Raw genomic sequence first — 27015 nt, 5'->3', positions numbered from 1 at the left:
TTCCCCACATTGGATGCCAACCTAGTAAAACAGCTATCCATAAATAACAATGAAAGCTAAACTGCATCAAGCACCTACTATGTGCTGGTTCGAGGTTAAACGCCTCACATGAGTCAACGCATTCAATCTCCATAAAACCCCTTTAAGATAAGGACTATTTGCCGGGCACGGTGGCTCATGCCTGTAATCCCAGCACTTTGGGAGGCTGAGGCAGGCGGATCACCTGAGGTCAGGAGTTCAAGAGCAGCCTGGCCAACATGGCAAAACCCCATCTCTACTAAAAATATAAAACTTAGCCAGGCATGGTGGCTCATGCCTGTAATTCCAGCTACTCGGGAGGCTGAAGCAGAGAAATCGCTTGAACTCGGGAGGAGAGGTTGCAGTGAGCTGACATCGCACCACTGCACTCCAGAGCCTTTTAAGACTGTCTTTAAAAAATACATATATATATTAGATATATAGACTATACAGATATATAGACTATTAGTATCCCCATTTTACAGATGAGGAAACTGATACTTCATAGAGTTTTAGGTGCCTGTAGTCATATGTATAATTGTGACAAAGTCAGATTCCAAATCATTTTACCAATATTGCTTAAGTGAGTGGTAGGGAAGGGAAGGCTCTCTGGAGTCAGGCTATGCTGGACAGTGGGGTTTGGAAACTCTGGTGAATAAAGTGGTAGTTGTTTCTATGAACATGGAGTGAGAAGGCCTCATCCTAAACACACCAGTGCTTAAGGCAGCTGCAGAGAATAAAAGGGAATAGAAAAAGGGGAGCTGGATGGCAGGAACATGGATGGGGAAGACTTCAAGGTCAGGTGAAGATGCCAACAGCTTCCTGCCTGGAGGACTGAAGAAGGGTTGGGCTTCACTGGAGACCCCCAGGAGACGGATCTGCTTGTTGGGACAGAGGTAGGGAGGTGAAAGCGAGGTGAGGAAGTTGGGGGTTGGGGGAGGTGCACACCACCACTAAAGAGCTGGAAGAGGCCGATGGAGTATTCGTGAGACGGCTGATCCAGGAAGGGCTGTGGCATATTAATATGGAAAAGGCCTGTTTGTTTGTGCTTGGAGAGGAAGGAGCCAAAGTAGAGGGGAGCAAGGAGGGCGGGAGCTGGGGAGAGCCTGCAGCAAGGTCTGCAGAGGCCGAGGCGCTCTCGGCCTGGGCCCTGGAGAGGACGTGGGGTAAGTGATGGGGCACAGGCTGTGCGTCGGGGGAAGGTGCTGGGGCCTGAAGGTCCTGAGGGGGACCTCAGACGGCCTTATGCCTCCTCACAAAGAAACCGGACCATCATCTCCGTCCGGCACCCCGGTCGCCCCTCGGATTACCAGGCTAAGGCGCCCGGGAAGCCCGGGCAGAGGATAGAGGGTGGACCGAGCGGGGCGGAGCTGGATGCCGGGCGCCGGCCTCCCTCCCCGCAACCCCGCTGGTCCTCTCAGGTGACAGCTCACGCCGGCCCCCGCCCCGCCCCCCGCATATTCAGGAGCCCCGGCCCACCCCGCCCGCGAACAGCCAGCGCCAGGAGCCTCTGCCGTCGGTGCGTGCGCGGACCCGCACCCGTCCCCCTTGACCTCGCCGCCCGCCATGGCCGTCGCTGCGGTCGCCCCCCGCTGCCTCCTTGTTCTTCTCCAGGTGCTAGTGCTCGCTCTGGCGCAGATCGTAAGTCTCGCAGCCCCTCCGCTGCCAGGGTCCAGGGTGCAGGGTCTGGGGTCCGGGATGGAGGAGCTCTGCCTGTGTCCCGCGCCTACTGACAGCCCTAGCCCGAGGGGCCACCTGAGGACAGCGCCACCGGCAGGTCCCCTGGGTGGGTGCATACATGGTGCCCATCGCGGCACTGTGAATGGAGGTGGCTGAGTCGGGGAGTCAGAGGGGACCCGTCCCGAGACGCGCGGCCCCGCCCGGGACAGGCAGCGTGGGGCAGGAGCTGGCGCCCGGTCCTGGCAGCCCGGGGAGCCCAGGTGGCAGGGCATACAATGGTGCTCATTCACCCGCTGCGCAGCCTCCGCCCCCGCCGCCTCCCAGTGGGCGCCGGCTCCAACCAGACGCCGCTATCGCCCCTAGGCGGCCTCTCGGCCCTGCCCGCCAACCCACGTCTCCCTTCCGAGGGCCGCCGGGGGGCTGCGGGCGCGCGGGTAGGGCAGAGACCCGGCCCCGTGGGGTGCTGGGTGTGGTTCCGAGCTCGCCTGCGGGGCGCCAGCCTGGCACTTCGCGGCCTGGGGAGGTGGTGGGCACCGGGACCCCTGCCTGGGTCCGAGCTGGCCTCTGAAAAGGGCCGCCTTTTAAGATCTTTGATCTGTTCAGAGATGGGCAGCAGGACGGAGATTCTCCAGCTGTAAGCTCCCCTCACCTTCATATGACTTGTGACCTCCCTGAAACCTCACACCCACCTGCATTGAATTGCAGGCAACCGGGGTCCACGGAGAGGGTCTGCTTTCTGGGAGGTGCAGGCTCCTCCTGCTTGCCCGCAGCAGTCAGGACTTAGCGGAGGGAGGACCCGGCAGTTGTGCTGCGGGAGGGGCGCTCCGAGTGGGAAGAGAGTACCCGCTTCACCTCCCTACACCTCCTTTCCCTGCGCCTCCCCTACTTTCCCGTCGGGTTTTCCCGCACCATGGGGAGAGAAGGAGGCGCTGTCTCTGCCTGTGGTTCACGTAAGAACAATAACCCGAGTCACCGCTCACTGAGGGCCGGCAGCCTGCTAGGCACAACCTTGCATTCCATCTGTGATTTATTTGAGCTGCCCACGTCTCCAGCTATTCCCCACCGCCACCGCGCAAGGGCAACCTGGCACAGTAGAAGTCGGGCACCCAGGGCGGAGTCCTGGCGCCGCTGCCCACTCTCAGTGACCATGGACCCTTCATGTTCAGAGCCAGTTTCTGCGACTGCAAACGGCGGCCCGTAACAGCGCCCGCCTCCCGGTTCTGAGTATTCTTTAAGATTATGCATTTGGCACACAGTGCCTGCTATGCAGAAGGTTCTCAATACGTGGGAGTTCACGGAGGAGGTGCGCCCCTAGGACCCCGCTCCCAGGGTCGCTTGCAGCCCCGGGGACGCCCAGCTTCCCGCACTGTCTGAGGACTGCCCCCGCCGTGTGTGTTTTCAGAGAGGTCCACCGGGAGAACGGGGCCCCCCGGGCCCCCCGGGACCGCCGGGAGTGCCTGGATCCGACGGCATCGACGTGAGTCTCTAACAAGGGACCAGGGCGGGAGGGAGGCGGCGGACAAAGGAGAACTTTGTGAGCGCTGTGGTGGGGGTGGGGACTGGGGTGCCCAGAGATGTAGTGCCCCCGTCGCCAGTAGGCGGCGCCGGCCCGCACCACAAGGACGCCGTTTGTTCTGCAAAAACCTCAATCCAGGCCTGACTTGCGGAGCGGGTCGTAGCCGCCGACGGACAAGGAGCTGCTGTTCAGTCCGCCGGCCGCAGCTCACAGCGAGGCCTCATGCCCCTCCTCTCCTTTCCCCTCCTTGTGGGGTGGGAGGCGCCTCAACCCCTCACCCTGCCTCTGGCACATCTGGACGCTTCTTCAGGGTCATTGGGAGCCTTGGCCAGACCGCCGACCAGCTTGGGCCAGACTCCTGTCTCTTCCCTTCGGTTTTCTCTCCCTGATTTAGAATCAGCTGGGCTTGTTCCCTGCAGGGCGAGGGTTAAATACTTCATTCTGAAGGCTCCCGCAGGAGGGCCGCTTGATGTTTACCAGTCTGGACAGACTTCTATTCAACCTGGTGCCCCCACCCCCTAAACACAGGATGCTGGGCCCCCGGCCAGGCCCTGGCTGCTAAGGGCTCTGAAATGCCTGGAGGCCTCTCTGGGGCTGAACCGGACTCCACCGGCCCTGCCTGCCCACCACCAAGGGTCCTTTGTCACTGGAAGGAGGTCCTTCCCTCCTTGGGAACACTGAATTTCCCCCTTACAGTCCCCCTTGGTCCTTGCCACTGGCTCAGTTTCCTGTTCTCCTGCCCTGCAGTCTGGAATAGAGCTGCTGCCCAACTTGCTCATCCCCCTTCACGTTTCTCCAGAAGCCCCAACCTTCCTCCCACACGTGCCCAAATCCAAGAGGCATCAGCGTGGAGCCCCCAGCCCTGGTAGTGGGTCTCACAGCTGGCACTTCATGACATCAGCATGTCTGTACCTTCTTGCATGTTGCTGTCACCCTCTCCAGCCCAGCCAGGTTTATTCTCATGCTCCTATAATTTGCATTTGGATTTTATTTTTGAGGAAAAGGGGGCTCTTTTCTCAAAAATTGCAAGGCTTAGGGGATGTAGACAGAAGAGAGGAGAGTGAGGAGAGCCTTTGGGAGCGGCCTGCCAGGGCCTGTGTGTGCCCACGTGGGCCGTATTGTGCTGTCTCACCAACTTGTATCTTGCAGGGTGACAAGGGGCCCCCTGGCAAAGCTGGCCCTCCGGTGAGTGCTTTATCCTCTTTAGCCTTGACCCTTCCTGCTCTTGCTCTCCTCTGGCTCATGTTTGTTCCATCTCTGTTTTCAAGGGACCCAAGGGTGAGCCTGGCAAAGCTGGGCCAGATGGTCCAGACGGGAAGCCTGGGATTGATGTGAGTACCTGCAGGTCGGATGGGGTAGGGAAGGGCTCCACCAATTGACCTCCAGGGCCTGGCTCTGGCATCTTCACTGATCTGTTCAGAGATGGGCAGCAGGATGGAGAATCTCCAGCTGTGAGCCCCCCTTCACCTTGGTATGACTTGTGACCTCCCTGGAACCTCACATCCCCCCGCCAGGGGCATTGATTTGCAGGCAACCGGGGTCCAGAGAGAGGGTCTGCTCCCCTGCAGCAGTCAGGACTTAGTCTCACATTTCTGGCCTCCAAGGATCAGGTTGAATATGTTGGGTGGGGCTGTCCTTGTGTGCCCTGTCCTCCCTCTGCTCTTCCCCCGACCCCTGCCCACAGTCTCAGGCATGACTCAGGAGAGAAACATCACTTAGCTGATACCCCAGAGCTCCCAGGTGCCCCCAAGGTCACAGGCTCCTGGACACAGCCAGTCCCAGGGGCATGAGGACGACATCTGGTGGGAGTTACACTGGGTCAGTCACTGAAAGATGGGAGAAAGGAGAAACCCCCATGACTTGCCTCTGCCCTGCTGGTTCATGAGGTGTGACCAGGGCTGGGACAGTCACCAGGGCCTCTTCAAACTCATCCATACCCTGCAATGATTACAAGGCATATTGCCTTCTATATTGCATTGGTTCTCACATCCACCCAGAGAGGCACCCACATGAGAAACTAAGGCTCAGAAAAAGCTTCCAGTGGCCTGGTGTGGTGGCTCATGACTGTAATCCCAGCACTTTGGGAGGCCAAGGTGGGCAGATTACTTGAGGTCTCAGGAGTTCAAGACCAGCCTGGCCAAGATGACAAAACCCCGTCTCTACTAAAAATACAAAAATTACCCAAGCATGGTGGCACGTGCCTGTGGTCCCAGCTACTTGGGAGGCTGAGGCACAAGAATCACTTGAACCCAGGAGGCGGAGGTTGCAGTGAACTGACCTTGCACCACTGCACTCCAGCCTGGGCAACAGAGTGAGACTGTGTTGGAAGGAAGGAAACGGGAGGGGAGGGGAGGGGAAGGGAAGGGAAGGAAGAAAAGAAAGAAGAGAAAGTAAAGAAAGAAAAGAAAAGAAAAGGAAAAAGTTGCCAGGGCAGGACATCAAGCAAATGACCAATCTTGACCCATGGCTAGGTCTTTTGACTCCTGAACCCAGAGGCATGAAGCCTGGGCCTGGCATGAAGCCAAATCTTTGGGCTTTGGTTTCTCATCTTTCAAAAGAAGGGAATTGTTCTACCTGCCTCCTAGGGTTACTATGGGAACTGGGGAAAAGGAAAGACAGGTGTCAAGGTTCCCAGGCCTTCATGAGGTATGGTGAAAGGGACCATTGGCCCACCCAGGAGGGACCCTTGAACCTGTCCTGTTCTGTGGGTCAGGGGGCAGGTTGGCCCTCACTGATCCTACATTTTCATTCTTCTGCAGGGTTTAACTGGAGCCAAGGGGGAGCCTGGCCCCATGGGTATCCCTGGAGTCAAGGTAAGGGGCCTGCTGGGGCCTCAGCAGGGGCAATCTAGGGACAGCATTTGGGAGTGGCTGTAGATAGGAAGTAGGGGCCAGGGAAACCCCAGTGTCTGAGCCTTTCTCGTTGCTCCCGCAGGGCCAGCCCGGGCTTCCTGGTCCTCCTGGCCTTCCAGTGAGTATAACCTGCAAGGGCTTCGAGGGACTCTCGGGGGAGAGGGGATCTGCAGAGAGAGCCATGAAGCCAATTTTCTTTCCTTCTGTTACAGGGCCCTGGTTTTGCTGGACCTCCTGTAAGTCCTCAGGGATAGGTCAGGGTCCCCAGAGCTCCTAGGGAAGGAGGGGACAACAGAAAGGCTTCAAGGGAATGGCCGCCATGGGGAGGGCCGGTGTGCTGTGATAGTGTCGGGAATAGGTGGACCTGCCAGAGACCCAGGGCCAGCCCACTCTGGGCCTGTCCACTGGCTCTGCAATTCTCTGGTCCTTAAAGCCCTAGTCTGTCAGTCTCTCGGGGGTTGGCAAAAGAAAAAAAAAAGTAAAAGTGGAGAAACGGGCTTTGGTTGCCTGTCTCTACCTTCATGCCCAGGGTATCTGACCCTCTGAGGCATCCTGACCATCACCTCTCTGCTCCCTAGGGACCGCCTGGACCTGTTGGCCTCCCTGGTGAGATTGGAATCCCAGGCCCCAAGGTGAGCGCCAGCCACCTTGTTCGCTGCCTCCTGCCTTCTATCTCCAAGCTGGCAAGCTGGGTGGTCTTTCTGGAAGTTCCTGGGCCTGCTCCTGGCCACTGGGAAACTCCTCCAGGTCTGGGGCAGAAGCCCCTCCTATGAGCCCACCCGGCCCTAGGTCTTTTAGGGACGCCAAGGGCTGGCCCCATCCCCTGTCAATCAGGCCTTGATGTCCCAAGATGGTGGATCTCACAAGGTGACCGGGAAGACAGGGTGGACAGGGCAGCGGCAGGACCTGGAGGAGGGCACTAGGGTAAGCTGGGAAGGGCTGGTCAGGGGTATGATTTGGGCTTCTTTTGCTTCCAGGGGGACCCTGGACCAGATGGACCATCGGGGCCCCCAGGACCTCCAGGGAGACCTGTAAGTGTCCCCAGACACCCCGACATGGCAAAGTGCAGGGGAGCAAGCCTTTGAGCAAGGCTGCAGTGGGAAAGGGTCAGGCAAAGCTCCATCTTCATCTCTCCTCTCAGGGTCGCCCGGGAACCATACAGGTTCTGGAAGGCAGTGCGGATTTCCTGGTGAGAGGCGAGGTCTGGGGCGGGGCTAATGCAGGGAGGCGGGGCCACAGAGACGGCGGGGTCGGGAGAGATGGGGAGGGGCTGCAGTGCAGGGGTTCCACCAGATGAGGCGGAGGAGAGCACAGGAGTTGGAGAGATGGGGGCGCACCGCCCAGCTGATCACAGGGCCCTGCGGATTTTTCTTTTTCCAGTGTCCAACCAACTGTCCACCGGGGATGAAAGGTCCACCAGGGCTGCAGGGAGTGAAGGTGAGAGCGCCTGGCCTGAATCTTGGGAGGGTGGTCCAGCTGACAGGAGGGGACCTCGTATTGAGCTCTCTCCTTCCCTTCAGGGACATGCGGGCAAACGCGGGGTTCTGGGTGATCCTGGCCGCCAGGGGAAGCCGGTGAGTGCGAGGGTGAGGGCTGTGGGTCGAGGATACGTGGAGATGGTCCTACAGGGCTCTATCCCCTTCTTCATCCCTTCGCCTTCCCCTTCCCCTGTGGGTTCTGGGGACAGAGCCTTGAGCCGGGGGCTGGTGACCTGTGCTCCGGGTCGGCATGTCTTTGGTCATGTCTCCTTGCTTGGCCTTTCTCTATCTGTGACATGGGACTGTATGGTTTGTAGGAGTCCTTCCTGTCTGCTTGTGCAGGGGAAAGGAGATGGTATCTTCGCTTGTCTGTATATGTGTCTTGCCATCTGCCTGCCTGTCTGACAGCTCATCCCTGCCCTTTAGGGTCCCAAGGGAGATGTGGGTGCCTCTGGAGAGCAAGGCATCCCTGGACCACCGGTAAGGAACACCTTGCCTCAGCGGCCCTCTTCTCCCTCACCCCAGAAGCCCTTAATGGAGTCATTCGCCTGCTCAGGCCTCTAGCTTGTAAAAGAGACACCTGTGTCTAGCTGGGAGTGTCTCTGGATGGGGAGAGGGAGGCTGAAACTGTCAGGAATGAGGGACAGGAACCAAAACTGTCAGCAAGAAGCCCAGGCTGAGGTCCAGGTCTGACATCGTCCCTTTGAGTAACCAAGTGAGTCCCTCCTCATCTCTGAACCTCAATGTCCCATCCACGAGACAGAGACTCTGCTGCCTACCTCAAAAGGGCACTGGAAGGCTGAAGGTGGGCGTCAGACAAGGTATAATGACGTGGGCTTTGCAATTGCCATTGCTGTCATTTTCCTGTCTCAACAGGGTCCCCAGGGCATCAGGGGCTACCCGGGCATGGCAGGGCCCAAGGGAGAGACGGTAAGTGAATCTCGGGGTGTCATACAAGAGCTTCCAGGAGCCACCTTCTGGCCCCTGGAGTTCAGCCAGGACTGACCTGCAACCCTTTCCTCTCTGCAGGGCCCTCATGGATATAAAGGCATGGTGGGCGCCATTGGTGCCACTGGGCCCCCGGTAAGCCTGCTTTTGCTCCCCCACCCCTGAGGCTGGAGCTCCTACAGCTACAGCCACAGAGTGGGCGTGGCTCCCCCTGAGCCTGTGTGACCTGGATTCCTGCTTGTCTTTCTTGCCAGGGTGAGGAAGGTCCTAGGGGACCGCCAGGCCGAGCTGGGGAGAAGGGCGACGTGGTGAGTCCTCAGGCACCCATTGTTCAGTCAGGACCCCTGGGGAGTACTGGGCAGGACAAAGCTCTCCCTAAGGCTGTGTGTGAGAGTGTGAGTGTGAGTGTGTGTGTGAGTGTGAGAGTGTGAGTGTGTGTGTGAGTGTGAGAGTGTGAGTGTGTGAGTGTGTGTGAGAGTGTGTGAGTGTGTGTGAGAGTGTGTGTGCGCGTGTGAATGTGTAGTGCGTGTGAATGTGCAGTGTGTGTGTGTGTAGACTGTGTATATGAGGGTGTGTGTAGAGTATGTGTGAGGCTGTGTGTGTAGTGTACGTGAGTGTGTGTGTGAGGATATCTCTGAGTGTATGTATGTGTGTATGAGTGAGTATGTGTGTGCACAAGTGGGTGACCTGCTGGGGAGGACCATCTGTGCCAAGAGCCCAGTCAGCCCAAATTCAGACTTTAGGAGAAGCCCTGGGATCCAGTCCCATGGTCACTGGGGCCAGACAATGAGATTCCAGCAAATCAGCCATGGGGCTAATGGGATTTGGTCTGGATCCCAGTTCTCTTAACTCTGTTTTTTTCTAATTAGTAGACCTGTTGGGGGAAGCAGTTTTAAGTTTACAGAAAAATGGAGCAGAAAACACAGTTAACTGTTATTATTATTTAGTTTTTTTAATTATTATTTTCTTTTCTTTTTAAATTTTAAAAAATTCTTATACTTTTCTTTTTCTATTGGATAGCAGAGATCATCGAGTTGTTTTGTTTTGTTTTGTTTTTGAGACAGAGTTTTGTTCTTGTTGCCCAGGCTGGAGTGCAATGGTGCAATCTCAGCTCACTGCAACCTCCGCCTCCCCGGTTCAAGAAATTCTCCTGCCTCAACCTCCCAAGTGGCTGGGATTACAGGCATGTGCCACCACGCTCAGCTAATTTTGTATTTTTTGTAGAGACAGCGTTTCACCATGTTGGTCAGGCTGGTCTCGAACTCCTGACCTCAGGTGATCCACCTGCCTTGGCCTCCCAAAGTGCTGGGATCACAGGCGTGAGTCAACACGCCCAGCCATATCTAGTTTTTTTAATGCGATTTTTTTAACTATACAGAAAACCAGTGAGAGTGATATAAAGAATCCCCATGTACCTATCACAGGTTCCAATTCAGTTACTAACATTTTGTCATTCTTGGATCCTCTATCTCCCAGCCCCCTCCTTCCTTTGCTTTTATTATTGCTTTGCTCTGATGTTTTCAAGTAAATCCTTAACATCCTATCATCTCACCCCTAGATACTTTTGTACATATCTCTAAACAATAAGCACTCATTCTCATATAATCACATTATCACAACTGACAAAATCAACAAGTACTTCCTAACATCATCTAATGACCAGTCTCTGTTCAGTTTTTCCCAATTATCTCAAAAATGTCTTTTCCTGGTTCTTGTTCACACCGAGACTCACACAGCATCCACACACTGCATTTGGTGGTTGTGTTCCTTTGGCTGAGTGGAGGGTGGGGCCTTGGCCAGAGTCTCAGTGGATGCTGGCTCCCACCCCTGCTCCTGCTCAGCCCAGCCTGGCCTCCTGGCACTGACTTCTCCCTCCTGCGGGTGCCAGGGCAGGAAGGGTACTCCCAATGCTCCCTCCTCCAGCCCCTGCATGGTGTGGCCTGTGCCAGAGGAACTCTGGGACCCAGAGGCCACTGTTCTCAGTGGTTCCCCTCTCTGCACAGCCAGACAGGGACCCGATATCCTGAAGGTGACCTGGTGTCTCTCCGCTTTGCAGGGCAGCCCAGGTATTCGTGGACCCCAGGGGATCACAGGCCCGAAGGGAGCAACGGTAGGTGCCAGAGGCCTAGGCCCACCAGGACAGAGACCAAGGGCCCTGTTGCTTTGTCCAAACCCCCAGAAGAGAAGCCTGGGATGCTAGTCTGAACTCTGCAACTGGTGGGCTGGCTCTGTAACCTCAGGAAATGCCTCCCTTTCTGTGCCTCACATCTGTAAACAGGGGTGATGACATAAGGGAGGTCATGGGGAGCTTGCAGCAGTCGGGGACACCACCCTCCACACTAGGGAAGGGCTGTGTTCCATGGTCCTCATCCCCTTCCCACTTCAGCTCCCCTCCCCTAGTTGGCTGGTGGGGCTTCCTGGGATGACCAGAGCCACTCCCTCCCTGCACACTGCAGCTGTCGCAGAGGAACGGGGGTGGGTGGCCGGACCCCAGACATCTCTGCATTGTCACTCTGCCTTGAACTTTCCTCCTGAGTAGGGTCCCCCAGGCATCAACGGCAAGGACGGGACACCAGGCACGCCTGGCATGAAGGTAGGAGTGGGGCTGCAGTTGGGATTGGTGCAGGGGCAGGGCCTTGAGTCCGACCACGCAGGTTCTAGACACCTAGAGCCTGGGGTCCTCGGTTCTGTCATGGACATGCCATTTCTTGCCTCTGGATCTCAGTTTCCCTACCTGCATCTGGGTAGAAGCCATGGCCCTCTGGCTGGAGCTTTAATTTGTATCTCTGGTTCTCTGTCTATCCCAGGGCAGTGCAGGACAGGCAGGACGGCCAGGAAGCCCAGGCCACCAGGGCCTAGCGGTAAGTATCAGGTGGAGCCATGGGGGCTGGCCAGGGGCTAGTGGCTGATGAAGTTAGAATCCACACACACCCGGGGTTCTTGCTCAATCACCACCTCTTGCCTCATTACCGACTCTGGCCCCTGGCCTGGCGAGGGCCTCATCACTTGGACAATTACTCTAGCCTTCTCTTTGGCCATTCCAGTCCTCCATGTTGGCTAAATGGAATCTGACCATTTCCCCACTATAGCACCTTCCATGACCCCCCACCGCCTCCAGGAAAAAGTCATTCAGTCCAGTCCTTCAATAAGTAGTTATTGAGGTTGGGTGCAGTGGTTCATACCTGTAATCCCAGCACTTCAGAAGGCTGAGGCCAGGAGTTCGAGACTAGCCTGGCCAATGTGGTGAAACCCTGTCTCTACTAAAAATACAAAAATTAGCCGGGCATGGTGGCGCATGCCTGTAATCCCAGCTACTCAGGAGGCTGAGGCAGGAGAATTGCTTGAACCCAGGAGGCAGAGGTTACACTGAGCCAAGATTACACTGCTGTACTCCAGCCTGGGCAACAGAGCAAGACTCCATCCCAAAAAAAAAAAATTATTATTGAATATCTGAGGTATACTAAGTGGCAGGTAAACAATTATAAACAGGACAGATGCAATCTTTGTCCTTGTGGCTCATCTTAGCATTCAATGACCACCATAATCTGACCCCAACCTGCCTCCTGCCGTATCAGCAATGGCCCCTCTCTGTCCTTTCCCTTCTCAACAGGCCTTGGCTTTTCTGCCTCCACACCTTTAGGCCTTTGCTGGTCCCTGTGCTTGAAATGCCCTTTCTGGTCTCTTGTGCCTTCTCATTGTTCAGGGCCATCTCCATTCCATACCTTCTGGAGTCCAGTCCATGGGAGCCTGCCCTCCCTCCCTGTGGGGGTACTGAGTGGCCAAACCTGTTTCTGTGCACACGTGTAAACTTGTGTTCCTGGGCTCAGGCACCTGAGAGCACATACTCATCTCTTCCCCATAGACCCCAGGTCCTGGAAGGCAGGCCATTCACTGTGCCCCACTCCTCTCCCACCACTGTGGGAAAGTACAGTTAAGTTCATGATGCCGTGGCTGGGCCTTCTGTTGTTCAGCCCCCACAGGTGGGGGAAATCTGGATTGGGGATGGGAGGCAAAGCAGCAGGTGCATGGGGCTCCCCCCTGCCAGGCCAGAAACTGACTTCAACTTCTTTCTGCAGGGTGTGCCGGGCCAGCCTGGGACAAAAGGAGGCCCTGGAGACCAGGTGAGGCGATCCCAAGCTGGGGACAGAATTGAGCAAGGAAGTCTGGGGCCAGGAAGACAGCAAGGCCCAGGCCTTAGCCAAGTCTCAGAGGCTCAGCCTGAACATAAGCCCCTTGGGCCTAACCACCTCCCTCCTGCCACCTCCCACCCATCATGCACTCCTCAGCCTGCCTCAGTGTAGATAGGATGGCATGGCTTTAAATCCAGAGGAGAAACAAACAGGAAAATCAGGAGCCAAGAGGACTGAACCAAGAATACCGTCTGTCCCTCCCCAACTCATCTGGTTCCAGGCTCTGTTCAGGCTTCATTGGGTTTCCCTGAGGCCAAGGGCCTGACTGGGCCACCCAGACTGACCTGAGAACTGTGTTTTCCTGCAGGGTGAGCCGGGCCCGCAGGGCCTTCCTGGGTTCTCTGGTCCCCCTGGGAAAGAGGTAAGTGCTCCCTCCACTGACAAAAGGGTTCCTGCTTTAGGGTGAGGCCATGGGGTGGAGCCCTAACCTAGGGAGAGTTAGTCTGGCTCTGCCCTGACCCAATGACCCAGGGAAGCTCTTTCTCCTCTCTGGGCCCATTTCCCTATGTACCTTGCAGGGAGGGTGGGGACTAGCTCTGTTCTGGAGTGTGACCTTCCCAGATGACCAAGTTGACAGACTGGGAATCCAGCAGGCAGAGTTCTTCATTCATTTATTCATTGCATAAACATTCACTAAATACTTGCAACTATGAGTCTCCTCCTCACACGGAGGGTATAGTTTAATGGAAGAAATAGACATGAAATAAATGATCACATAAGTAATTCAAATTGTGTTGGATCCTTTGAAGGAAAACTACAGGGACCCAAAGGCATGGAACAGGGGGTCTGGGAAGCCTTCCCTGATGAAGCAAAGTAGCTGAGACCCAAGGGTAGGGAGGGACTGGCCAGGTGTGGAACGGTGGGTTCCACCAGGACAAATGCTTAGCCCCAAATTCTCCTTCCTCCAGGGAGAGCCAGGGCCTCGAGGAGAAATTGGTCCTCAGGGCATCATGGGACAGAAGGTAAGTACCTGGCACAGTGGCCCCTCGCCAGGGGCCTCTGCAGCAGCTGGCACTGCTGGATATAGCACCTGCTCCATGCAGCCTAGCCTGTGAGAGGCCTCCCCAGGCATGGCCTGGGTTTCCTTTGCTGGTCTGCCAAGTGGAGCAAAGGACCCCCTGCCAGTGACAGCAGAAATGGAGGGCACCCTGACCATGCCATGTCAGGCCCGGGCGCGAGAGGCTGCATCTGCCGAGAGCTGCTGAGGGTGTGGCCTTCTCTTTCCATTTCAGGGTGACCAGGGCGAGAGGGGTCCAGTGGGGCAGCCGGGCCCTCAGGGAAGGCAGGTGAGTGCAGGCCAGCTGAGGTGGGCAGGGCATCATATCCAGGCCCCCCACTCCATTTATTCCTTTGGTTTCTTTTCTCCTCAGGGCCCTAAGGGTGAGCAGGGCTCCCCTGGAATTCCGGGGCCCCAAGGCTTGCCGGGCATCAAAGGAAACAAGGTACCAGATGGGGCTGGGAAACACCTGGGAAAGGCACCCTAAAACAGGGGAAGTGGGGTCGGCAGGACGCAGGTCCTTCCGGAGCCTCCAAACCTGCAGGTCGCAGGGTTCTGGTCTGGTCGGCGAGGCAGAGTTGGAAAGAGGGGTGTGGCAGAAAGTTAGGTGGGGGACCCCGTGGAGGGGGTAACTCGCCAAACCCCTCACTCCACGCTTTCTCCAGGGCTCCCCAGGGAAGACCGGGCCTCGCGGCGGAGTGGTGAGTCCCAGCGCCCCTATTCCCAGCCACCCCCAACCCTGCTCCTCGTCCCCGCCACTGCCACCGCGCGTCCGACCCGTGGTTCTCTCTGCAGGGTGACCCGGGGGTGGCCGGCCTTCCTGGAGAGAAAGGCGAGAAGGTGAGCGCGCCACCTGGGGAAGGGCGGGGAGCGGCGGCTGGCCCTGGGGTCCCCCACCGCTTCGTGACCGGGGCTCCTTGTGCCTGCAGGGCGAGTCCGGTGAGCCGGGGCCCAAGGGACAGGTGAATCCTCCCGTTCCGACGCCGCAAGTCCTCCCCTCCCCGCGTTCTCCGACTTTCCTGGGCAGCCCTGGGACCTCCACTCTCCCGGCCCCTCCCTTCTCCCAGCCCCACCCAATTCCTGGACCCCCACCCCCCACTCTCGCCCACACGCCCCCGCCCGGGCGCCTTCTCACCCGGCTCTAATCCCACCCCATCCTCCCGTAGCAAGGAGTACGTGGAGAACCCGGCTACCCCGGCCCCAGTGGGGATGCGGGCGCCCCAGGGGTTCAGGGCTACCCTGGTCTCCCCGGCCCTCGAGGACTGGTGGGGAACCGAGGCGTTCCAGGACAGCCCGGGAGACAGGGCGTGGCGGTGAGTTGGGCCCCGGGGTGGGGGGTGATTCTTCTAGGTAGATCTGTTCTGGGGTGCAGCTTACCCGCCAAAGGCTAGGGGTTCCCAGAGACTCACCGACTTCCCCCAGACTGGTTCCAAGCCCAGAGCAGACAGGAAGGCTGTTGAGTGCAGCCTGAGGGATTACCCCGCGACCTTCCCAGGTAAGCCCGTGGCCCTGCCAGGTACAGTCTGTTCCTCAGCTTGGCAGTTAATGACTGGACACCAGAGTCTCCTCCGTGGCGGCCTCACGCTCAGCCAGGTGGGAGCAGGAGCGGTGGGCCCTTGCAGCCAGGGGCTTCTCCCTGAACGGCCTCTGCTTTCAGGGCCGGGATGCCACTGACCAGCACATCGTGGATGTGGCGCTGAAGATGCTGCAAGGTGAGGGCAGCAACCCCTCCTCACAGTCCGTTCGAGGGCATCGTCGCCCCCTCACCCTTTCCCGGAGCCTCCATGTGTTCACTTGTCTGAAAATCTGGAGTCCTGGGGTTCCTTCCAGCCCAGTCTCCGAAGGGCTTCGGGACCTTGAATAAGTCACTCTGGGCCTCTGACTTCCGCAAAACAGAGCCCAAGGAAGGGGGAACTTAAACACGGTGCTTTGCTGTCTGCAAACCTAGGGGCCAGGGCCCACAGATGCTCTGCCTCCCCTCGTGTTACTGCTGACACCCACCTCATAGACCTCCCTCTCCCTCCCTCCCTCCAGAGCAACTGGCTGAGGTCGCCGTGAGTGCCAAGCGGGAAGCCCTGGGTGCGGTGGGCATGGTGGGTCCCCCAGGACCTCCTGGGCCCCCTGGATACCCAGGCAAGCAGGGACCCCATGGGCACCCTGGCCCTCGGGGTGTTCCTGGCATCGTGGGAGCCGTGGGTCAGATCGGGAACACGGGGCCCAAGGGTGAGTGCTCCTCTGCAGTGGGCGTGGCGGCCAGGCAGGGGGTGTTGTCCCGGCCCGCCCTTTCCCCATTCCCTTCCCAGGATGACATACAGACCCTTCCCCAGTCCCTCAGCCACATAGTCCGGGAGACACTCCTGGACTTTCTTTCCCAGTAGCAAATGGATGGAAACGAATGTACTATTTTTATCACTCAGGGTTTCTGGGGTTTGTTTTTGAATGTGCTTTGTGATACCCCATAAGCATCTTTCCATGTCAGTAGAGATGGGGCGGCAGACCAGCGGAGCAGTCAAGCAGGCAGGCTGGAGCCACACATGGGTGTGAATCCAGACTCCCCTTTCTCAGCGTGGCTCTCAGACAAGTTACCTACTAATTTCCCTGGGCCTTAGGTTTACCATCTGTAAAATGGGGACACTGAAAGTACCCACCTCATAGTGTAGCAGTGAGGACAGTAGTTCATATAGCGTTCGTCTTAGTTCACTGCTTGATCCACAGTAAATGCGAGATACTGTTATGCTTACTTTCCTGTAATAAACTTTATTGGCTACATAATCTTCCATCCTTTGTCTGCACCTTCCTTTATTTAACAAGCCCTGCATGATCATTTCCAACTTTCCTCTATTATAAACTAGCACAAAACAGGAATAATTTCTGTGTGTGAAACATAGCAAAAAATAGAGGAAAAGCATTTTTCAATTCTGAAAAAATGAAGATTCCCTTTTTTGTCTACAGGAAAACGTGGAGAGAAGGGTGATCCAGGAGAAGTGGGACGGGGGCACCCCGGGATGCCTGGGCCCCCAGGGATCCCAGGTAAGCTGTTGGCCCTGCCCAGCTACAGTGTGTTCCTCAGCTTGGGAATTAATGACACGTGGACACCAGGGCCTCCTCCATGGCGACTACATGCTCAGCCAGCTCAGTCCTTGATACTCCGCTTCTGCACCCCTTTGGAGCACCCGGGAGTCCCTGGGTGGTTCTAGCTCTGGAAGCTGGACCTCTCAGGACTTCCCAGGACCCACCATCATCACTTTACGAAGGTGACGGATGGGACGTTTGCTCCCAAAACTCACTGGGAGCTGGGAGTAGGGGACAATCACGTAATCTCTGCCTCTGGGGCAGAGTCCCTTCTCCTGTGGTGTCTTTGGCCTCATTTTCTCCATCTGAAAAATGTCTCCACCTTCAAAATCCTGGGTCTGAGGCAAGAGGCGCCCCTAATGTCTTAACTTTCTCCTGTTCACAGGACTCCCTGGCCGGCCTGGCCAGGCAATCAACGGCAAGGATGGCGATCGAGGGTCCCCAGGGGCTCCAGGAGAGGCAGGTCGACCTGGGCTGCCAGGCCCCGTAGGGCTGCCAGGCTTCTGTGAACCTGCAGCCTGCCTTGGAGCTTCGGCCTATGCCTCTGCCCGCCTTGCAGAGCCCGGATCCATCAAGGGGCCTTGAGCATCAGGCCCGGACAGAGCCCGGCAGGCATCCTGGGGGAGAGGACCAGGTCCCCTCTGGGTGGACATGTACCCATCCCCAACCCAGGAAACCATCTCCCCCAGCACCTTCTGTCTGGAACCCAGGAGTCCTGAGGAAAAGGAATTCTAAAACATCGGGGAAGTGGGGGGAGAGCACTGATGGGTGAAAAAGTGAGGCCAACACACAGGGCAAGTGGTGTCGATGGAGTCGAAGCTCTGAAGGAATGAGGTGGCTTTCCTTCCAGGGGGCATCATTCGGCTGTCACCAAAACAAACATTGCAATCTGCACCATTCTCCACTGGCCATCTTGTCCTTGGGTCAGTGGGACGTGGGCACCCGGGGAGGCCTGGGCCCTGCCCAGCTACAGTTCCACCCCTCAGCTCGAGGATTAATGACTGAGGTCTCTGCCAGTTCCTGAGCCCATCTCCCTCTCTGACCTATCAGGTGACTGCTGCTGGGTGACCACCCTGAGGCGGCTATACCCTTAAGCCAGCCCCACTACTTCCTTCCCTGCCTCCCAACTGAGTATTTAAACATCAACTCCCTTCTCTTTCTCGAATAACTCCCCACCCCTTTCTCCCCAGATCCGCCCAGGCCTTTCTGTAAATAAAAGCTCCCAAGTTGGGTACAAACCAGGATATCGGAGTTACTCTATCCCGAGTTAACCAGGACAGAGGAGTTGTTGGGCTTCTCTTCTTGTGGATGGGGCAGTTGTTGCTGGGCCTCCATTGCCCAGGCAGGAAGGACAGAGGCTCTGGAGGGGGAAGGCAGGATAGGGCGTTTTCTCTGGGCACCTGAATTCTGAGCATTAGGATGGCATGGCATTTTTGAGGAACATCTGTGAGAGGAACTTGAGAATGGAGGCAGGATGCTGACCTACTGTGTAACTTTGGGTGAATCCCTTTTGAGCCGTTGTACAACTGTGGCAAGGACTCACCTGTATCTTGCTCAACCCAGTATAGCACACCCAGTGTCTTGCCAGAGTCTGCCACTTGGAAGGTCATCTGTGAGTTTCAGCACCCACGGTGTGCTGGCCCTGGAGTAGGAGCTGGTAGTGAAAGATTGGAGGACCTTGTTCTTGCCTTCAAAGGGTTTCCGGGTTCATGAGAAAAACAGATATGGACTTGGATGAAAAAAGTCCAGGAGAGACTGGCTCAGATCTGATCTGTACCACCTGGGGGTTCCCAGCCCATAGCTCTGTAGGCCTTCAAGGAGGAAGAAGAGGGGAGGGGGCTGAGGCTCAGGGACTCCAGCCTGAAGTCCAAGCATGTGCGGAAGCCTAGGCCCTCCCACCTTACCATAAACTTGGCTCCAAGTCCCCTCTATGCTGATGCATCCTTGCCCTCCTCCTTCTTCTCCCCCCTACCCTCCACTAGCCCATCTTCCCTCCTCCCTCCTCCCCTCAACACACATTTACCACTAGTGACATCTCAGCACCCCCTACCCCAATCCAGGGACACAGGAGGAACACAGCGGCGTTAAACTGAGGGCCACTGATGTGGCTTCACCCTCCGTGCTTGGGCAGTTCCCGAGTTAATAGCATCTCAGTCCCCAGGGAAGGCCACGCTGCTACCGTAGCCGCCAAGTACCTACTGGAATGCAGGGCACAGAGGAGGAAGGGAGAGGATGCGAGCTGCAGGAGGCAGCTGAAGCCAAGCCTTGGGCAGGCTCTCAGGTATTACATACCTGGTGGGGAGGAGGGTTCTCCCTTCCCTGGGCTGGATCCCTCACTTGCTCCTAGTGCCTGGAACCTTAGGTTTAGAGAGCCACTCTACTCCTTGAAGTCTCTTCGTGCACCTGCCCTGGGGCCCTTTCCTTGTCCCTCTCTGCAGCCTTCCCAGAGATGGTCCACTGGAGGGTTTCAGCACCACAGAGAGGCTGATGATTCACAAATCTCATGCAGTTACACCTCATTCCTTCTGACAGCAATTTGAAGGGGCTGAAAGGGGGCTAATTCCTAAGGACCAGTGGTTGGTAGCCTATGTAAGACTCCCTGGTGGGTGAATTTCACTCAGACCATTTGCTGTGATCTACGAATCTCCTATATGCCTTTCTAAACTCACCTCCGTGCTTGGACTCTGGTACATTCCACTGCAGCGATACCAGCCTATGCTGTTCCTCTAACACGTGCACCACACACAAGCCATGACCTCTGCTTGGAATGTTCTTCCCCAAAATATCACTGCCAGTGACCTTGCTTCAGGTCTTTATTCAAAACTGACCTCATCCTTACCCTGATATTCCATAATACCATTCCGCTTTATTATTTCTCTTCCACACTTACTGTTCAACATAAAGCACTAGAATATAAGCTCCACAAGGGTGGAAACTTTTGTCTCTTATTCGCTGTTCTATTCTGCAGCACATCAAACAGTGCCTGGCACACAGCAGGTGCTCAATAAATACTTATTAAATGAATATGTTCAGGATGCTCAGAGGAAGACCCCACCAATCATCAAACCAGGAAGAAAGGGATCTGGTCTCCAGATCCCTTGTGTGCGGCTGAAATGTGTTCTGAGATGGCCCAGTGTCCAAGTTTTATTCCCTCACCTACTGAGAACAGGGACCTGCCCTTTTGACAGCTGAATCTTGGGAGGCAACAGTCTGATGCAAAAAAAAAAAAAAGTAGGAACTCAGTTCCCCTGTTTACAATTAGGAAAAGAGGGATTTAGAAGTTTAACAGAAAGGGCATTGCACCAAGACAGCCCAGCTCTTTGGCAAAGGTTCAACACCAAACTGCACCTCTAGAATGCAGCCTGCGAGGAGAATCCCACACCTGCAGCTGCTGACTCCTCTTTCAAACTTGATCTCTAGCTATCCTCTCCTCACCCTAAAGGCCAGCTGGGTTAGAACCTTTTTTGTTGTTGTTGTTGTTTTTGAGACAGAGTCTCACTCTGTCACCCAGGCTGGAGTGCAGTGGTGCGATCTCGGCTCACTGCAACCTCCACCTCCCGGGTTCAAGTGATTCTCCTGCCTCAGCCTCCCAAGTAGCTAGGACTACAGGCACCCGCCACCAGGCCTGGCTAATTTTTTTGTATTTTTAGTAGAAACAGGGTTTCACCATGTTAGCCAGGATGGTCTCGATCTCCTGACCTCATGATCCACCCGCCTCGGCCTCCCAAAGTGCTGGGGTTACAGGCTTGAGCCACCGCACCCAGCCCAGAAACATTTTAATTTTGTGCTTATTTACATCATAGCAATTAGGGTGAATTATTATATCACCAAGTATCAATTGTTGAGCTCTTATATTAGTAGATACTGTGCTAAGCGTCTGCAAACATTATCTCATTCTATCCCTACCACAGCCCTGTAAAGTAGGTATTACCCCATTTGTCATGTTAAAAAATAAAATCTCTGTTTCAATCCCACCTGTAGATACTATCCTAAATTTTTGCTCCCTTTTATGGGAAGGGTTGGTCTCACTTTGGCTTTTAGCTCACTGCACTGTTCTCAGATTCCTGCGCTGATTTCTCATCTCTCCAGTATCTGAAAGTCACTTGGTCCTTGGACCACATCTTTTTCTCTGGCTTCTCTCCTATCTCATTCAGTTTCATGGCTTCAACCCTTATCTATACATCCCCAGTCCAGATCTCACTGCTTAACTTGATCCATTGATCCAACTGCCTACTCAACATCTCCCCTTCAATGTCTGATGGGTATCTCAAATTTAACATGTCCAAAACAATTCCTGATCTTCCCCTCCAGAATCCCCCCTCCTGCGATCTTTCCCATCTCGCCCAAGGGCAACTCCATCCTTTCAGTTACTTAAGCCAAGGACACTGGAGTCATCCTCCACTCCCACTTTATCTCTTAGAGCCCACATCTGATCCATCGGCACATCCTGTTGGTTCAGTCTTAAAAATATATCCCAAATCCAGCCACTTACCACCTCCTGACTACCACTCCAGTCTAGCACCATTATTTCTTGCAAGAAGGACTGCAAGCATCTCCCAACTAGTCCCCTGCTTCAACCTTTGCTCCTCAACATAGAAGCCAGAGTGGTCCTATTAAAAATTCAGATCATGTCACTCCTTCGCCTAAAACTCTGCAATGGCTTCCTACCACACTCAAGGAAAGCCTGAATTCTTACAATGGCCTACAAGGCCCTGCAAAATCTAGCGTCTGGGATGCTCTTCCCTCAGACACCTCCCTAGAACACCTCACTCTTCATTTCCTTCAGGTCTTGGTTCAAACATGACTTTCAGTGATGCCTTTTTGTGACCACCCTATTTAAAATTGCTGGCCAGGCACGGTGGCTTATGCCTGTAATCCCAGAACTTTGGGAGGCCAAGGCAGGTGGATCACTTGAGGTCAGGAGTTCATGACCAGCCTGGCCAACACGGTGAAGCCCCATCTCTACTAAAAACACAAAAATGAGCCGGGTGTGGTGGTAGATGCCTGTAATCCCAGCTACTTGGGAGGCTGAGGCAGGAGAATTGCTTGAACCTGGGAGGCGGAGGTTGCAGCGAGCCGAGATTGTGCCACTGCACTCCAGCCTGGGCGACAGAGTGAAACTCTGTCACAAAAAAATAAAAAATAAAAAAATAAAATTACAGCTCCCACCCCCACCCAAACACCTCAGCCTCCCCCTTTTTTTTCTAAAACATGTATCACCATATACATAAATTTTAGTTGTTTGCCTCCCCCATACTAGAATGTAAACTCCAAGAGGTGGAGGATTTTTGTACCTTTTGTTACTATGTATTCCCCAGCACCTAGAGCAGCGCTTCGTAGAGTGGGGACAGATGGAGAAATACAGTCTCGGTCAAATTTCTTACCCAAAGTCTTACTAGTAAGTGGCACGTTGGATTAGAGAGCCCGAGGCTTAATCCTAATACTTTACCTGTTATTGACCGTCATCCAGAGAGCCAGAGGGGAGCTCTGACTCAGCCAAGGGCAGAGTAAGGCTAATCTGCTTCCTGAGTATTGGTGGTCCCGGCTTCATGGGTTTTTAGAACACACAGAGGTATCTTCCTAGCTGTTTCTGGTCAAACTGTTTAGGAATCCTCCTCCCTGGAAATCATCCTGGATAACAGGGAAGAGCCCAAGGTTTCCTTATCCATATTGTCTAAATGGGCCTATCCCATTCCCTGATGGATTATATTTGCCTTCCCACCAAGCTGTACTCAGCCTGACACACACCGTTCAAGTTATATCACTGTGGTCTTAAAAGTTTCTGGATAAAAGTTTTGGATTACAAATTATCTGTAATTTTCTTTGTTTTGCCCTTAGGAGAGAACGTAAGGCCCTTAAGTGGTATGTTAGCTTTCTGCTAATGATGGCAGAATACTCAAAACTATCAAAGATATACAAAGTTTATAAGAACACGGCCAGGTGCGGTGACTCAAACCTGTAATCCCAGCATTTTGGGAGGCTGGGGCGGGCAGATCACAAGATCAGGAGCTCGAGACCAGCCTGGCTAACATGGAGTAACCCCATCTCTACTAAAAATACAAAAATTTGCTGAGCACGGTGGCTCACCCCACAATCCCAGCACTTTGGGAGGACAAGGCAGGTGGATCACCTGAGGTCAGGAGTTCGAGACCAGCCTGGCCAACATGGAGAAATCCCGTCTCTACTAAAAATACAAAAATTAGCCAGGCGTGCTGGCCCATGCCTGTAATCTCAGTTACTCAGGAGGCTGAAGCAGGAGAATCACTTGACCCTGGGAGGCGGAGGTGGCAGTGAGCCGAGATCGCGCCACTGCACTCAAGCCTGGGCAAGAGAGAGAGAGTCTAAAAAAAAAAAAAAAGAAAAAGAAAAGAAAAGAAAAAAATACAAAAATTAGCTGGATGTGGTGGCTCACATGCCTGTAATCCCAGCTACTCAGGAGGCTGAAAAGCAGGAGAATCTCTTGAACCTAGGTGGTAGAGGTTGCAGTAAGCCGAGATCACACCACCGCACTCCAGCCTGGGTAACATGGTGAAATCCCACCTCTACTAAAAATACAAAAAATTAGCCAGGCATGGTGGCGCAAGCCTGTAATCCCAGCTACTCGGGAGGTTGAGGCAGGAGAATCGCTTGAACCCAGGAGGCGGAGGTTGTGGTGAGCTGAGATCAGGGCATTGCACTCCAGCCTGGGCAACAAGAGAGAAACTCCTCAAAAAAAAAAAAAAAGACCAAGTAGAAGGTTTCCTAGGGAGGGAATATCACATGTAGGATCAGCGGTAACAATAAGCATATAAAGCATAAGGGCAAGCTGGGACTCTCATTTGGTTCTAAAACCACTGAACTGATCCTGGGAATTCTCCTATCCTAAACAGAGGCAGAATTTACAAGCAGTTCTCAGACCTCAGCAAAGGACCAACTCAGATAAAGCCAGTATATACACACAACAGAGATTCTACCTTAGATTCAGAGCTTAACTCTGCTGGAGTTGTGCCATTTTACCCAAGGCTCTGACCTACTCAATTTTGCCCCTGCTGCACATCCACCAAGTCTTAGGGTGCAAAGTGGCATCTCTTCCTTTTTTGGTGGGCCTATCTACTCTTCCTTTGATTGGTCAATATCTCAGGAACCCACCAGTGACTGGTCAATATCTCAGGAACCTACCAGTATCCTTTTGGCCATCCCTATGCCTCTGCCATCCATAAAGTGTGGGTGACTAAGTCAGTCACATATTTAAAAGCTAATTACTGCCACCATATGTAAGGAAAACCAAAGAGGCAGCTGGAGCAGACCAGGGAGGCCCAACAATTTGAGGTTATAAAAATGGAGAAGGAATGGTTCCAAATGAAGCTTCCAAGGAAATATCTGCAAGAACTGGTGATACTCTGGAGCAGAGGAGGAGGAAGCCACTGAAGAGACTCTGTGTAAAGCCTAATGATGAGTGGTGGTGCTGACACTCATCATTAGGTGGTGCTGACACCACTCATCATTAGGGCTATTTCTTCATTCCCCTCTTCATTGCTAGCACCTAGTTCCTCTTGGGTAATAAACATACGTTCAGGTAACAAACGATACACAAATTAAACAAATGATACACAAATATCAAACTAAAGACAAAGTACATACATTTGCATTGGCAATGTTTAATGTTTAACTTTTGCAGAACTGAAATTTGTATTCAAAGGCACAGAAGGAAGGAAAGGCAGTTATCAGAGCATGAAGTCACAGATAAAGGATGCTGAATAAAAGGCATAGGACTGCTCCTCTTTAGCCTCAGGAAAATAAATAATGCAGTACTAAACTAGATTTTCACTTTTATTATATTTCCATGTGAAGACATCACCCAAATGTCAGTGGAACAAAAGACTTTATGGTCAGATACCAAAGGCGCACAGTCGATCCCACTTTGGAATAAATGCCCAGAAGGTAAGCATTATCAGTGAGTGACAGCTCTAGGCACAAACTAAGTTCTCATTCAGAAAGTGGACAGAGATATGAAGCAGTGAAACATACAGCTTTAAAAACTGGAAATCTTTCATGACATTTGTTTTCAAAGTAAACATTATCTGCATTTCCAGAACTGTAATTTTCAAGAGTAGAATCAGGCCTGATTAAGCAGTACTTATGACTTACAGATAAAATTACAAAAATAAAAATGAAAACTCTTCTGCCCTTGAAAGAGATAGAAAACTATATTTTTTCCCGAAATGTCATAGAGATTCATTTCACCCTTATGTCGCTTAAAAAATGTTATTTTTGTCTTTCATGTTCTGCCACTTTTAACATAGCAAAACGTGTTTAATATGGCCATCTCTGCTAAGTGAAAGGATGTATTATTTACTGCATGAATGAGAAAAAGCTACAATTTACTCCCAATGGGATCATATTTACCATGTGGGAAAAAAAGATAAAGACAGAGATTTTCCAAAAAATGAAAACAAACAAAACACAAAACTCAATGATTTAAAATATCCTATACATAATTTCTAACTTCAAAGCACTATGAAAAACTCTTGATCAGTGTGTAGCAAGAGAGGGAAGAGAGAAATTTAAAATTTGGTAGGAGAGCATTTTTCTAACTACTTTCATTTAAATAATATTGGCCTTACCAACTATTACCTTTCTTATTTAAAACACTGATTCACCAGATGAAATCATAACAGCATGAAAGTAAGACCAGATTTCAACTTAGGTATGAGCACAACGATTCAGGACCACGGTTTCCGCCTCACAGAAAGGATTCCCGAGGTGGTGCTCCCTCTTTCAAACATATGCCCTCAAACACCTCACATGCAGTTTCCATGTAAGTATATAAATAAAACAAGTTCTGTATTTTTCCAAACAATTTTACAACTTGATGGTAAATTAGATGTCAAAGATAAAACTATGCCTTTAAAAACATTAAGCTTCAAAATTCATTCGGTGTTTTCTTTAAGAAATGAATTATTAAAATCATTTTTGAAATGACATATTAAACGTATTTAAATCTGGGCTTTTCTGTACTTAATTTTTCTTTTAAAAAAAAGTTTAAAAACATCAAGAGCTGGAACATGCTGCCAGGACAGAAATAATCAGAATGTCTGCAGTCACAGACCCTGGGCATCTCAGTGTTGCTTCATACTTTTCAAAGCTTGAAGTCTCTCTAGCAGTGGAGGATGAGAATAATGCCACATTGAGAACAACCAGTCAGAAACAGGGAATCCCAAGTTATCTTTGTTAAGTTTGATTAAAGCAGAATATAAGTCTTTAGCCTTCCCAAGTTTCTTGGCAAATGCATCAGCTTGAAACTCAAATCTGCGGCTTAGGACTGTTAGGCAAAAAGAAAGAACCTGAAAAAGTAAATGAAAGGGTTTTAGCCACTGTCTACCTCTTTGTTGTTACTGAAGGTTCCATGAGCTGAGACTGTAGAGGAAGTTTGGCTTGGGATAAGAGGAATGGCAGGACAAAAGAAAGATCACTAATATTTAGGGGACCTAGGGTGAGGAAATTATAAATTGAGCCTTATTTTCCCCCAAGCAAACAGGCCAGAAACACATATACAAGTTAAACATCCCTAACCGAAAACTTGAAATCTGAAATGTTCCAAAATCTGAAACTTTTGAGTGCTGACATGAGACTCAAAAGTCATGCTCAGGCCGGGTGAGGTGGCTCACACCTGTAATCTCAGCACTTTGGGAAGCTGAGACAGGCGGATCACCTGATGTCAGGAGTTCGAGACCAACCTGGCCAATATGGTGAAACCCCGTTTCTAGTAAAAATACTAAAATTAGCCAGGCGTGGTGATGGGCGCCTGGAATCCCAGCTATTCGGGAGGCTGAGGCAGGAGAATTGCTTGAACCCGGGAGAGGGAGGTTGCAGTAAGCCAAGATGACACCCCCACACTCCAGCCTGGAAGACAGAGTGAGACTCCATCTTAAAAAAAAAAAAAGCGTTTAAAGATAATACATCTCAGTCCTCTGCCAAATTTATTTGGTTTATGTGGAAAATGTTATATGAATATGATCTATGCCCCTCCATTTTTCTTTCTTGGGGTCCCCACCATACATAATAGAAAAATATGATTCATTTAGCTCATCTTAACTCTGCAATCTATCCCAAGAAAGAATTCTTCTGAATGGAGATACCTCAAGATCTTCGATATTATTTCTTAGCGTAATTTGGAAGCCTTACCAAACATGATGAAATGTTGCCACTGTCAGGTTTGTTATATAGTCTCATTAACCTATATATTATCACTCACACAGAATACCCCTAATGAGCTAACACAGAG

The 27015-nt window shown here is 53.0% G+C and overlaps 2 protein-coding genes across 5 annotated transcripts in view; one reads left to right on the top strand and one right to left on the bottom strand.

Moving 5' to 3' along the window:
• The first annotated feature begins 1488 nt into the window (after nucleotides 1-1488).
• Nucleotides 1489-19674, top strand: COL9A2 (collagen type IX alpha 2 chain). 4 transcript variants are annotated; one of them, XM_031667385.1, is made up of 32 exons: nucleotides 1489-1659; nucleotides 3101-3175; nucleotides 4364-4399; nucleotides 4483-4545; nucleotides 5974-6027; nucleotides 6149-6184; nucleotides 6279-6302; nucleotides 6645-6698; nucleotides 7044-7097; nucleotides 7208-7255; nucleotides 7447-7503; nucleotides 7587-7640; nucleotides 7971-8024; nucleotides 8421-8474; nucleotides 8574-8627; nucleotides 8747-8800; nucleotides 10549-10602; nucleotides 11032-11085; nucleotides 11300-11353; nucleotides 12569-12613; nucleotides 12990-13043; nucleotides 13591-13644; nucleotides 13915-13968; nucleotides 14053-14124; nucleotides 14345-14380; nucleotides 14475-14519; nucleotides 14609-14641; nucleotides 14846-14992; nucleotides 15337-15391; nucleotides 15714-15902; nucleotides 16632-16709; nucleotides 17137-19674. In XM_031667385.1, exons 1-32 carry the CDS (start codon nucleotides 1585-1587, stop codon nucleotides 17334-17336), a joined length of 2070 nt encoding a protein of 689 aa, XP_031523245.1. In that variant the 5' UTR covers nucleotides 1489-1584; the 3' UTR covers nucleotides 17337-19674. The 4 variants fall into 4 exon arrangements, with proteins under 4 accessions (XP_031523245.1, XP_031523246.1, XP_031523240.1 ...); XM_031667386.1 differs by lacking the exon at nucleotides 1489-1659 and adding an exon at nucleotides 2376-3001; XM_031667387.1 differs by lacking the exons at nucleotides 1489-1659; nucleotides 3101-3175 and adding an exon at nucleotides 3250-4165.
• A 4694-nt stretch (nucleotides 19675-24368) lies between these two features.
• The window catches only part of ZMPSTE24 (zinc metallopeptidase STE24), a 46213-nt gene continuing 43566 nt past the window's right edge, over nucleotides 24369-27015 (bottom strand). The window contains exon 10 of the mRNA XM_031667388.1: nucleotides 24369-26074. Coding sequence (XP_031523248.1) covers nucleotides 25850-26074 — 225 coding nt within the window. The 3' untranslated portion in view covers nucleotides 24369-25849. The remainder of the gene's footprint in view (nucleotides 26075-27015) is intronic.

The sequence above is a fragment of the Papio anubis genome, chromosome 1, assembly GCF_008728515.1.
Source record: "Papio anubis isolate 15944 chromosome 1, Panubis1.0, whole genome shotgun sequence".
In the NCBI taxonomy this organism is placed as follows: domain Eukaryota; kingdom Metazoa; phylum Chordata; class Mammalia; order Primates; family Cercopithecidae; genus Papio; species Papio anubis.
This window is presented reverse-complemented; position numbering and strand designations above follow the sequence as displayed.